We start from the raw sequence: 12,769 nt of genomic DNA on the forward strand, positions 1-12,769 counted from the left end.
ATAAAGTCATTCGAGAGACTGCTTCATAATCAGACAGTGTCGTGTATAAATCCCTGACTCCTGGTCACTTACCAGTATTTTAAAATATTATCAATTTTTTGTGCTTGTTTGTTTGTTTACATGGATCTCTCCAGTTTGGATCATGTTCAAGACACTATAAGGGCTAATTTTTAATTATTAGTGATACGTTTTAATAATAAGTGTTACAGATGCTGTTTTTTTACATACTTGATCCAAAACCATTTTTCCTAAACTCATTACAAAAGAAAAATAATTCAATTACAAGAATAATACCCATTTGCGCCAGCCCATCAGCATTATGATATTATGACTTGATATCAGCATTGACAGGAACTTCGGTATCAGCTTATGTCAGCCCAATTGTAACTCATTATTGCTTCCTAGTAATGCCAACGATATGGTTGCAGTTGGGTAGGAATACTTTAATCCTGAGATAGTTAGCCCACAACAGAGCGATGACAAGTTTATTGTTTAAAATGTGTAAAATCTTTGCTCTGTTTGTGTTGTCAAATTAATAAGTAACCACATTTGAGAAATCCTGCCAGACCATGTTCATTTTAAAAATGCTGTACTATCTGCACTGAATGTAAAATAACTAAAATACTCATATAACATGTCAAATTAATTTACAAGTGTGTGTGTTATCACCCATTCACAACGTTCAGACATAAAACATAAAACAAACAAACATTCTTAAAACAACCACATAAACAAACAAAGTAAGTTGCTGTTTGTTGTGTGATGTTGTTCCCTTTTTAGCTTCATCAGTTGGAAGCTGAAATAAAAATATATTTTTTTAATCACAAACGAGACAGCATTTTGTCACAAGGATCTTTGACACTCAAAGAGGACTATGATTAAGGCTTTTGGGGTTAATCATGAAATATAAACTGAATGGAAATGGCATTTATCTCAGTAACTTTAAATGAAAACAGCATGAGCTATGAAGAAAAATGTGGGACTTGGTGTAGAAGCAGCATGGGGAAACAAAATTGTCAGTTCAAAATAATAGCTCCAATCAATGGCTGTTTTGGCAAGAGATAAGCTTTGAAAAGCACTACAATCACAGCAGAGTAAAATACCCATTGGATTAATTGAGATGCACTTCTTTCAAATGACAAAAAAAACCCCATCCAATTCACTTTGATCATTTTTATTCCCTTTGATCGTTTTCATTCCGGACGATTATTAGTGACCAAGGTATTTGTGTTTTCATTCACGGTAGGGGAATTTTAAAAAATCAAGTTAAAATCAAACTCCTATGCTGTGACTAGAAGAGCTGAGATGGGCACTTGTCTTTACAAATGTATCCAATACAATCTGCAATCTGAGTATGAGCAGTGTGTTTCTACAGGCTGCAGCATCAGTCCTTCTGATTTGAATGTAAACAAACACACTGTATTTACATGAGCCCTTGTTCATGGTGGTTTTATTCAAAACCATGTTTTGCATCATAATTCTGCTGCTTGTTATTGTTGCTCTTTCTCTCACTGTTGGAATGGTTCACTCTGTGATGCTGAAATCTTGTTGCTGCCAGTGATGGGAATAACGGCGTTACTAACAACGTTACTTTTTTCAGTAACAAGTAATTTAATTGATTACTCTTCCCATCATTATAACGCCGTTACCGTTACTGCCAAGAAATGCGGTGCGCTACTATGACTGAAGCTGTTTTTCATCAGACCAACTAGATCTCTAAGCCGAGTGGCAAAGATATTTCTTACTGTTCTTCCTCTTTGGTGAGTGCGGACACGAGACAACCGCATAAATGATGACGATTGGCTGAGGTAGAGTAAAAATTTCATGGTGAGCCAATCAGAGGTAGAGTTGGGCGGGTGTTGTTTACACAAATTCGAAAGCATGCATAGTCTGACACACAACTACACAAATGAGTCAACGAGAAACAGGAATGGCGAGCCCAAATAATCCAACAGTAGCCTTCTTTAAGTGGAAGTATAGCCATTACTTTTCCTTCCAAGAAATTAAAGGAACGAGTGTAATCGTGAAATGCACATTATGCCCTGGAGTCAAAAGCCTGTCCACGTCGGTGTCGAGCAATTCAAAGTTATTGAAACATCTTTCAACGCTACATGCTTCCACGAAATTAGTGGCCAAGAAGACCCCCGAAGGAGAAGGAGACAGTGCCACAAAACCTAAGCAACCGAAGCTTGATTTTACGGCCCCACCACCACCACACATTTTGTCTCAGGCCGAGCTAAACAAACTGGTAGCCAGGTATGTTGTGGAGGATATGCTGCCAATATCAATGGTTGAGTCGGAGTCATTCAGGGGTCGGCCTGCCATGTAGAAAGACGTTCGCGAACTATGTAGACGCCCAACATGCTCAAATGAATGTCGAGCTCAAACAGACATTTGAGAAATTAGAATATTTGTCTACCACAGCAGACAAAACATCTATTATGTCATTTTTACGGATCCACTATATAAACATAGGAATTATAATATCTACAATAATACATGACATTTGATTGGAGGCTAGTCTCACTTTGTCCCACAGCAACATTAAAATAGTTTAGATTTGTGTACACTGTTTCTGTTAATTATTGATTGTATTAAGTGTCCATTTCATTATAATATTCAGATTTATCATAAATAATTGAACATGCACATGTATTTTAAGTTCTGTTAAAGAGGGGTGGAGGTGGGGTCCAAATTCTTTGACACATTTGAGCATTTAAAAATTTACTTGAAAGTAATGAAATAGTTACTTTCCAAAGTAACTAGTTACTTTTATAATTTGTTACTCAGTAACTACTTTAGTTACTTTTTGGGAGAAGTAACTAGTAACTATAACTAATTACTTTTTTAAAGTAACTTGCCCAACACTGGTTGCTGCCACACACAGACACTCATTAAATGTTTTATTAACCACTAAGTTCTTTGTCACTTCTGGCTTTTGATTTAAAACTTTACTTGAAGAAGTTGAGCCATACAATCATTCTTGGGAAATACAAAACTACTCTAAAATCTAAAACTACTGCTTTATAGTTTAAACCTTCCATGTTGAATTTGCCCTGACATATTCCATATTGCTGTAATTTAGAGAGACTTTGGCAGCATAGGAAAGTTGGTTGTTTTCAATGCCAAATTTCCAGGATATTTTGAGCGCCATTTTAATCTCTCTGCGAGACTCCTTTTGATCCAGATCCAGCCTTTCAAAGTTAAACTTTTCAGTGTGTCCTTGATTCCTCTGTGAGTTTTCTCCTCTGCCCACATTAAGCTTGCAGACTCCCAGAGGAGCAGCAGCGGCCAATCAGCGGATAGAATTTTGTTGTGCTGGGCATACAGTATATCAGTATGCAAGTGTCTCTCCCCTATGCAACTATATCTTCAGACTTAATTAAGAATCAGCTTCACGTAAGCATGCTGAAAAGCTGTAGAAAGGAATCTATCGGAGTCCTTAATGAACGTGTACTTTTAAAAACATGATGCACAGAGAAAGGCAACACTATCATGAAGACAGTCCATATATGGACTGTGAGGAGCTGTTTTGGAGAGGATCAAGAAACAGGGGCTTATTCCCCTAGGAGAGTGGTTCTCTTCACTTTTTCTGTTTGTTTACCATATCATGCTGCAAATGCTTTTTTCACTCATCAGTTATTGTGTAACTTCCTGATCTCAAGCTGTACTTACAACCCTCAAGCCTCTGATGATGATTCACAACAGAGCAATTAAAAGACAGGAAGCTGATAAGGTCACATCATTGACATGTCTCAAATACAAGTTACCAGTAATTGTTAGGTTTTTATAAGTTTATAACATTTGCTTCTTAAAATTATCTATAAATGTTTAAATAATCAGGCTCCTCAGGTGCTCTGTGACCTCGTGGTTCCACTGAGATTGTCAGGCTCTGTAACACGTGGAGTATCTGATGCAGACTGTAAGGTGCCATTCCATAAATCTTCACTTAGACAAATGGTCTTTTCTGTTCAGGTATCAACATGTGGAATGATTTACCTGCAGAGCTCAAACAGGAACCAAACTGGAGTCATTTTAAACTCCAAGTGAAATGGTCCTTAAAGAGGACTCTTGTGATCTTGCTCTTTCAGTTTTACTTTGTTTTATTGTATGATACTTTGTATCCTGTACTGATCGGTATTTTTATTGTTGTGCTTTGGTACTGTGTTTTGTGTATCTGTTGTTGAGTTGCTAGGGACAGGAAATGCAAATTAGCTCAGGCTATAAATGCTGGAGTGTGTGGCATCAGTTCACTTGCTCCATACGTGTCCCTATATAAATAAACATGAAATTGAAATCTATTTTTAGAACATTATAATAATTTCATGAATTATTTATTATATATAACTTTATTTGAATGTATTTTAATTCGTTTTGTATGTTCATTATAAGTCCTGTACAACAAATAACAATGTTTTGGTTTTAATTTGTTTGCATAGTATGTGGCAGCAGTTTACTGTGAGTTCTGGAGAGATGTTTGCTTGAAAATTCTGGTAGTTTGAAGATCAAGTTGATGTGATGAAATATATTTATTCCTGCACTCACATGCAGCTTTTATTCAAGATATGTTAACTAGGCTGCTAAAAACATCTTTGTGCTTGGATGGTTGAGCGTGCACATCAGCTTTCGTCTACTTATTTAGTATGTCTTCTGACCAGGTGAAGATGTTTACATTGGCTTGTATGGGGCTTGTGAGGAGGTGAACATCCAGCTTGACCATGACTTTGTCCTGTTGCAAAAGACTTACGTTTCCCTGGCAAGCGTACACACAGTGTCCCTCATCAACAGCAGTGGTATACCTCTAAAATACTGTTGGACAACATGGCCCAGCCTGCAAGAGGAGGCCCTGAGCTTATTGAGGTTTGTGAAAAGATTATTTCACACATATATTCATTGGTTTAATTGACATTGACTCTGTCCTGACAATGTACTGTATATGTGTATGATACGTTTAACATTAGGTAACACAAACAATGCTTGGATGTGGTAGTATCTGCTGTTCCAGGTGTATAGCATGCGAAATAACCTGCTTTTTTTTTCTTTACTACAAAATGTGTGCCAGAAATAGCTCAGGTGCCAATCACTTCCTATTCACTCAGCAACTCTTTGTTCTTCCCTGTTCCTCTTTTTTTCCTTGTCCCTTCTCGTTTTCTCTCTTTGTTTTTTTCCCATTCACCTTCCCTCCCTTTATCTTTTTCTCTAGGGACAGCTCAATGCTGAAGCAGAAGGAGGAGGAGGAGGAGGAGACAGAGCGATTACTTTATCAGTGTGAGTCCGATCCGACAGAGATCCATCGCCTCCCGCTGCTGTCCAGAGCTTTGCAGGAACTCAGGAGCCAGGCTGTTAAGGACCATCTTCTGGCCCTCTCACACAGCTGCATAACTGTGGAACCAGCGGTTTGTCTTTTTCTTTGACTGTGTTACATCCTCTACTTTCTTACCCAGTCTCATATTCAACCAATTGTTGGTGTACATCCTACTCCTGGATCTGTCAAGTGTGTCTCCTTGTTAAGAGTTAAAACTCTTTAGGGTGTGTCTGATTAATGGAATACAAAATGAATGCCAAATGCCAATTCAGTAGCTCACAAAGGGCACTTGAGAAAATAACTTGTTCAATACAGGCTCCTTAGGTTATAGAACAAGTTCCCATACATATAATGATACAGTATCACTGTAAGGAACGATATAATAATCCAAAATTAATTCCCCACTAAAACATCCAACTGTGATTATTTCTGTCACAAAGAGTTATGATTCAGCTCAATGACACAAGAGTTTAGAGACTGGGCCCTTTTCTGCCCAGGGACCCTCAGGTAGCCTGACCTGTCCTGACATCCCCTTTTCTTTTTTCTGCTGGTGTCTCCTCTGCTTAGCTCACCCATGTTCTCTTGCTAGAGGGAGAAAGGAGCCAGACTTCAAAAAAAGCAGAGGAGGGCAAAAGAGAGAACGTGCTGGAAAGAGAGTAAATAGTCTGTAGGCCAGTCACAACACAAACTTTAGGAAAGTATTTGAGTAAGAAATAGCCTTCTTAGCACATATTGTCCCTCACAGCCACAAACAAACACAAACCCATCTACAGTCACAAAGGGTTATGGGTGGCAGTATGAGAGATTTACCGGCTAGCTCCTACATTGTTTTCTATGAATGTAGTTAATTCACAAGATCAGGTCCTCAAATGTTTCTTTTACAACTGTGAGAATAAAATCATATCAACAGCTAGTGTACATGTCTGCTTTTTGTCCTTTTAGTAAATTAATTATATGTGTGTCTTCTTGTCTTCACATGGCACAGGAGGGTGAAATATGGCCCAACATGACAGCACAGTTCAGCATTGTCTTCAAGCCAGAGGAGGCCAAAGTGTACCAACAAACCATTTATTGTGATGTCGCAGGTCAGTGCCTAGAAAATACAACTCTCTCTCAGTTTTTACATTTAAAAAAGAAAATAATTGCATGCAACTTTACAATATATTCAAGATCAAACGATCATACAGATAAAGGTTACATATAAGCAATCAGTATGTGAAAACTTGGCTGTAAACTTAGATCTGATTCTGATGTCTAGTTTTGAGAGGTTGTAATCGGAAGCTAGGGACAATGATGTCAGTTGGTTGGCTTTGGTCAACAGTGTTTTATGGATGGATGGGAGTTGACTTTTTTGTAATATCCTTGACATTTGGTGATGCCTTTTTATCTACTGCCATCAACAGGGAGGCTTTAAATGTGTCTAATATTTTAATTTAGGTAAACATTACATATGCTCAACATCAGTGTGTTTTTAAGTATTTTAGCATGCTAATATTAGCTCTATGTTTGACCAACTTAATGCCTATATAAAGATTTACTGAGCTGCTAGCATAGCTATATTTCAATAGCTGAAGTTAATGGTAACTTCCCGGGGCACTGGTTTAGCTCAGCTGGTAGAGCAAGTGTCCCATGTACAGAGTCTACAGTCCTTGTTGCACTGGTTGCAGGTTTGACTCCTGATCCTGACACTGTTTGCAGTATGTCATCCCCCACTCTCTCCCCAACAATTACGATCTCTCTATAGCTGTCCTATTGAATAAAGGACAAATAGAGGTCGAAGAAACCTACAAAACGCAGGTTTTTACAACCGATTTTTCTTTTGAAAAATACAAGGCAATATTTTGAAGAACATCTTCTCGGTCAAACACAAAAACTTTACTTTATACTGTAAGGCAGAAATTGTCTTTTTATCTGTTGACAAATTCTTAATAGCAAAAATATGAGGAGGATTCATTTTACTTCAAGGTGTAAAACTAGTCCATTTCAACTGAATCAAATCAGGCAGGATGTTTTAAACAATTCCTAAACCCACAGTACAGTGATATTCCAAGTTACCTTTTCAGTTTTAGTGTTAGAATTCATTTGGTAATCAGTCTGGGTGGTGGTGGGGTTTGGGATCAGTTAAGGATAAATGTGAAGAAAAAAATCTGTAGTAAGTCCTTCTCTTATAGCAAAGTTTAATGTGACACATGTAACACAAAGAACAACTTGTTTCTTGAACCTAAAACAATCAACAAAATAACTATTTTTCTAGTTTCTCTTTTAAAATCTTGGAATTTGTTGTCCTGCCAAAAATTAGCACACTCCTGCTGTAAATTGATAGCTTTAGCTTCTCATAAATGATTCTCCTTCTCTCAGTGGGTTGATCCAGACAAAGGTAGAAAACCATATAAATCGGTTCATAAACAAAACCTCTTTTTTGTTTCCTGTCTCCTTCAGCCTATGATATCCACAATAAAACTAATTTGAAGCTCAAACAGTTGAGGAACCCTTAAATATGCCTAAATGTTTTAACCACTGACCACTTATTGCTACTTGATCTCATTTTCATATTAGACAATGCCGTCATGAAGCTCCAATATATTCAGCGCATCCTGTTGGTAGTGAAATGTTGTTTGGAAATTTGCATTTGGCCTTCATGTGTGTTTTGTGAGCCGGAGGCAAAGATTTACATTAATTTCCATGTTTTCTGAGGCAGGTGACGACTTGACCATTTTAGGTCGATGACAGCAGCACTGCAGACTGCTGTACCCTAAATCCTCACTTTGCAAAAAGACTCACAAGCTTACTAGGCAAAACTGAAGGGAAGACCTTGCATGCCCTTTAATAGTTTCACAGACAGAGACATCTGTAGAGGCTGCAGCTAAACAAATCTTAAGCAAGTTTTTACACATTTTGTGTTTGGATTTGTTTTTGATGCTGTCATTTTAACTAGAAACATGAAAACAGCTTTTCCAATTCAACTGAATAAAAAAAAAAAAAATTCAGTAACTTAAAAACCAATTGAGAGGTTGTTGTTTTTGGAATATCACGTTACTGTTTGTATATCAATTTTGTTTTACTTCATGCCTTTGTTTTCATTTAACTGACTGTTCAGAAACGTTCTCTTTGTTTGTCAATCCATCTGTCTCCACACAGGCCGTGAATCTCGTCTACCTCTTACAATAAAGGGTGAGGGCTTGGGACCTAAACTCCAGCTCAACTATGACCTAATGGACATGAAAAACATTTTCATTGGTGACAAAGACAATTATGAGGTAAGATTGGTTAAGCCAAAGTTAAAGTTAAATAAAATGATCAGTCTGGACATGGTGGTTAACTTGGTGCTACAGTTTCTGAATGTATCAAACAGTACTGTACAGCATACTCCTTACCTTTTATAGTTAGTTTTTTGTAATTTTTTACCAAGTAGACAAGGGAAAATTTTGGTTTACACATTACACGTTGAGTGTAATTAAGCAACATGCTACTCACACACATAGGACCAAAATACAAACAACCTATGGAGAGATCTCAGAGTGGGGCTGTTAGTGGGGAACGATCCAGGGCTCTTGTGAGTTTGGTGCCTTGCATGTGAACTGGCATCTCTCCAGCAACAAGACCACCTTCTGTACTTTGGCTCCATACCTGGTCGCAAAACTGGTCACCCTCTGGTTCCCAACCCAAGTCATTACAGACTGAGCTACTGCCGCCCAAAGAATACATTTAAGAGTGTATAGAAGTTTGAAACAACTGAGACAAAAACAGAAGCCACTTCTTCCCACTGCGTGAATGCTTTTAAAAGATAATGCAGTCGGTGGAATACATTTTCTAAACCTCCTGATACTGTGAGCCTGGCAGTGAAGAACTGACTTATAATTGTTAAGCGTTAGACTATTTAGATATTCAAAGAAAAAAAACTAGTTAACCGTTTCAATTTCCACAATAAAACAGCTTAAACATCTTTTTTTGGTTGTTGTAATAAATGTATCCATTATTTTTCCACAAAGTAGATTTTTTTCTCCCCTTTTAAAGCAGAATTTACCTGGAATACTGAATGCATTACATTCACAATATTTAATCACTGATAGTGGACTTATACAATACAAAGACTCAAGTGTTGAATCAATGGATATAACTCTTTTTATAGGTGCTGGTGTCTAACACAGGACTGACTGATGCACCTTTCCATTTCTCGAGCTCCGACACCACTTTTGGACGCTGTTTCTCCTTCAGCCCTGAGGAAGGTGTTGTTCCCTCTGGGGCCAGCCAGATTGTGATGGTGACCTTCCACAGTCGAGTCTTGGGAACTTTTTCTGAAGACTTGCTGCTAACTGTCACAGGACAGCCTCAGCCACTTACTTTGACCTTCAGGTGAAGTTAGGGCATACATCTGACTAAAATTGTAATGGAACTTTATTTGAGATTTCTCACCACTTACTGCTCACAGTACTTACTAGGTAAATAATCCTTTAAATTGCTGTTTCTTTTTCTTATTGCTTTTGTCTTTGTCTTCACTTAAAGGGGTTGCGTCATCGGTCCAACATTCCATTTCAACATTTCAGAGTTCAATTTTGGAGATGTAGCCTTTGGTGAGTAAAAATGTACCGGTACTTGTTATGTTTGAGTTGCAAAAGTGTAAATGCATCGCATTCTAGAGAATCTGAATATCCTGTCTCTGAAGCCTCCTCTTAAAAAGTTCCTTTGTGCCATCCTTGTCATCTTATTTTTTAACCTTTTATTCATCTTGATCCTCTTTTCCTCCACCTGTTCCTTCTATTCAGGTTTCCCACAAACATTGATTTGTACCCTCTTCAACACCTCCTTTGTGCCCATGACCTTTGCCCTGCGTGTCCCCGGAGATGGATCGGGGTTTCACAGCATGACTTGTTCCAATTGGCAGGGCAGCAACACTAGAGACCTGCGTGCAAATCCTGCAGAGTTCACCATCAGCCCTACAGCAGGGTCTGTGCGTGCTATGTCAGATGTCACCATTAAGGTACAGTTAAGACGCAAATGGAGAGAGACCTATTTGAATTAATGTTGCTGCCCTAGCAAGCTGCATTAAAGAGATAGTTTGGTATTTCTGAAGTGGGGTTGTACGAGGTACATGTATGTAGCAAGTATAAGCAATAGGAGATAGCTTTAGGCGGCTGTGGTTTAGTGGTAGAGTTGGCCATCCCTCAACCAAACTCAGGGTTTCAATCACCAGCTCCTGCAGACGCACGCCGGAGCGTCCTTGGGGAAGACACTCAAACCTAATTGAATGTGAAAGGGTATGAATGATATAAGTTAATATTGATGAACACTTTACATAGCAGCCTCTGCCATCAGTGTTTGAATATGAAGTCAATGGGGAAGTGTGACCTGCAGTGTAAAAAAGCGCTTTGAGTAGTCAGAAGACTAGAAAAGCGCTACATAATACAAGCTTAAGTCCATCTCCATTTAGCTCTGCCCATTTAAGGAGCAGGTCCAGGATGCCTGCACAGAAGCTAGGCTATACGGTTATGCAGACTGGGTAATTTTCTCCACATAATTTAGCTAATTTTAAGAAAAAAACTATCTAAAAGACAACATTGGGGGAAATATTTTGCTATATTGAAACAAATTTCAGTGCTTTACTTCTCTGAAGGCAAGACACTTTGTTTTAGCACTACTTTTGCACACCACACACATTGCTCCAGCTGCAGTGCACTGTTTGGGTCTGTAGTGTAACAACTCAACATGAATTATCCAAGTAGACTGAAAGTTATATAGTGAATTTCGACTGACCAAGGGTTGTGCCATTATGCAATAAAAAAACATCGAGAGGTGAAACCTTGGTTAATAAACTTTCATTCGGCTTTTCTGGTTTTCCCATTTAATTTTTGAAAATGGAAGAAGGCCCAAATATATCAGCTCTCAGTACGTCAGGGAACTCTGAATGGCAAGTGATGCAGAGTGCAGGCATATGTGTGCCGCTGGTATCCTCTGATCCAGGAAGGTCCTAACGTACTGTTTTAACCAAGCCATTAACGTTGCTCTTCGGGTTTGTGAATATGAGCTCACACTTCATATACAATCATACCAGCAGGTAACTTCAGATCCCTTCAGAAGGTCAGGGGGTTCAATCATGCAACAAAACATGTCTGATATGTCCTTGAACAAGACACTTAACACCAAGTAGCTCCCGGTGGTTCGTCGGCATCGTATGAATGTTTACTAATGTGATTAGTTAATGCTGATAGACTCTTAAAGCAACCATTGCCATCAGTGTGTGAATGGGTAGGTGTGATCTGCACTGTAAAGACTAGAAAAGCACTATACAAGCTGAAGTCCATTTAGCATTTACCATTAACTCTGTGTAATCCTTGCCATAATAATGTGTCGTATTCTCTCAGACTGTAAAAGTTGGTCGTTTGTTGATTTGGATGTAATTGTTGTATATTTCGAAGCCTGCAGACCCAAACAGCTGATGAGTGCACTGCATAAGTTGTGTGCCAGAGTAGTGCTAAAATAAAGTGGCTTAAAAATGATTACCGTACATCACATTGTATATATGTTTTTTTTATATGACAGTTGATGCTGTGCTCCAACACAGTCAAGAGATACAGGCTGGCACTGGTGGTTGATGTTGAGGGTGTCGGTGAGGAGATCATGACTGTGCCCATAAATGCCAGGTGAGACACATTTATAGATGTCAACATACCCTCACTTTTTGTGAAAATGTACTAAAATATATTTATTTTTTAAATATTGTAAATGTCACAGTTAATCAAAATCAAACAAGAGGACCCACAGATAAGAAAGATAAGAAAATTAATTTATTTCACCAAAAAAAAAAAAAAAAAAAAAATTTTTTTACTAGTAACAAAAATCCACAGAGCAGGAAACACAAAGAAAAAAAGCAGGCAACACAGGACCACAGATAGGTAGATTAATGAACTGACAAGAAGACGGAAGGAACACAATGGGTGCGTTCGAATTGTCCCTCCTATCTCCTTTCACTATCCACTTTACCTTAACCCTGGAAGCATTTAAGTGGCGGCCATGATAAGAGTTGTTCGAATTCTCTAAAAGTTAAGGAAAGGTGGGCCAATGCTTCCTTTATAACCTCCTTTAGCATAGGATACACTGGACCATCCTTTATGAAAGGAGATGAGATATGCCGCCCCACAATTCCTTGCAGCCGCAACATTTAAAGTGAGTCGCGCATCTGACCGTTCACGAAAACTAACGATGATCATAAAGTGACACAGATCATGTAAGAGATAAAAGATAAGAGACATTTTTATCAGATGATGTTTTATTCAACATATTTCATTCACTTAAGAATACTGTGCAGTTGTACATTTGTATGATTAAAATATTATGTGTAGGTTATATCTTATATAAATGTAACAATGAATTTCATACAATCATATTTATGTTGATGTTGATTTCTGATTGGACAGGAAGGTGATGATTTCACTTTTCTTACTTGTAGCCTGGTGGTCTATATTTCTT

The 12,769-nt window shown here is 38.1% G+C and overlaps 1 protein-coding gene across 1 annotated transcript in view; it reads left to right on the forward strand.

Moving 5' to 3' along the window:
• Positions 1-12,769, forward strand: part of hydin (HYDIN axonemal central pair apparatus protein) — a 77,346-nt gene that overhangs the window by 15,002 nt on the left and 49,575 nt on the right. The window contains exons 7-14 of the mRNA XM_065956585.1: positions 4,659-4,860; positions 5,204-5,396; positions 6,291-6,390; positions 8,444-8,562; positions 9,435-9,658; positions 9,809-9,876; positions 10,069-10,283; positions 11,843-11,943. Of these exons, the coding sequence (XP_065812657.1) occupies positions 4,659-4,860; positions 5,204-5,396; positions 6,291-6,390; positions 8,444-8,562; positions 9,435-9,658; positions 9,809-9,876; positions 10,069-10,283; positions 11,843-11,943 (1,222 nt within the window). The remainder of the gene's footprint in view (positions 1-4,658; positions 4,861-5,203; positions 5,397-6,290; positions 6,391-8,443; positions 8,563-9,434; positions 9,659-9,808; positions 9,877-10,068; positions 10,284-11,842; positions 11,944-12,769) is intronic.

The sequence above is a fragment of the Labrus bergylta genome, chromosome 7 (assembly GCF_963930695.1).
Source record: "Labrus bergylta chromosome 7, fLabBer1.1, whole genome shotgun sequence".
Lineage (NCBI taxonomy): Eukaryota > Metazoa > Chordata > Actinopteri > Labriformes > Labridae > Labrus > Labrus bergylta.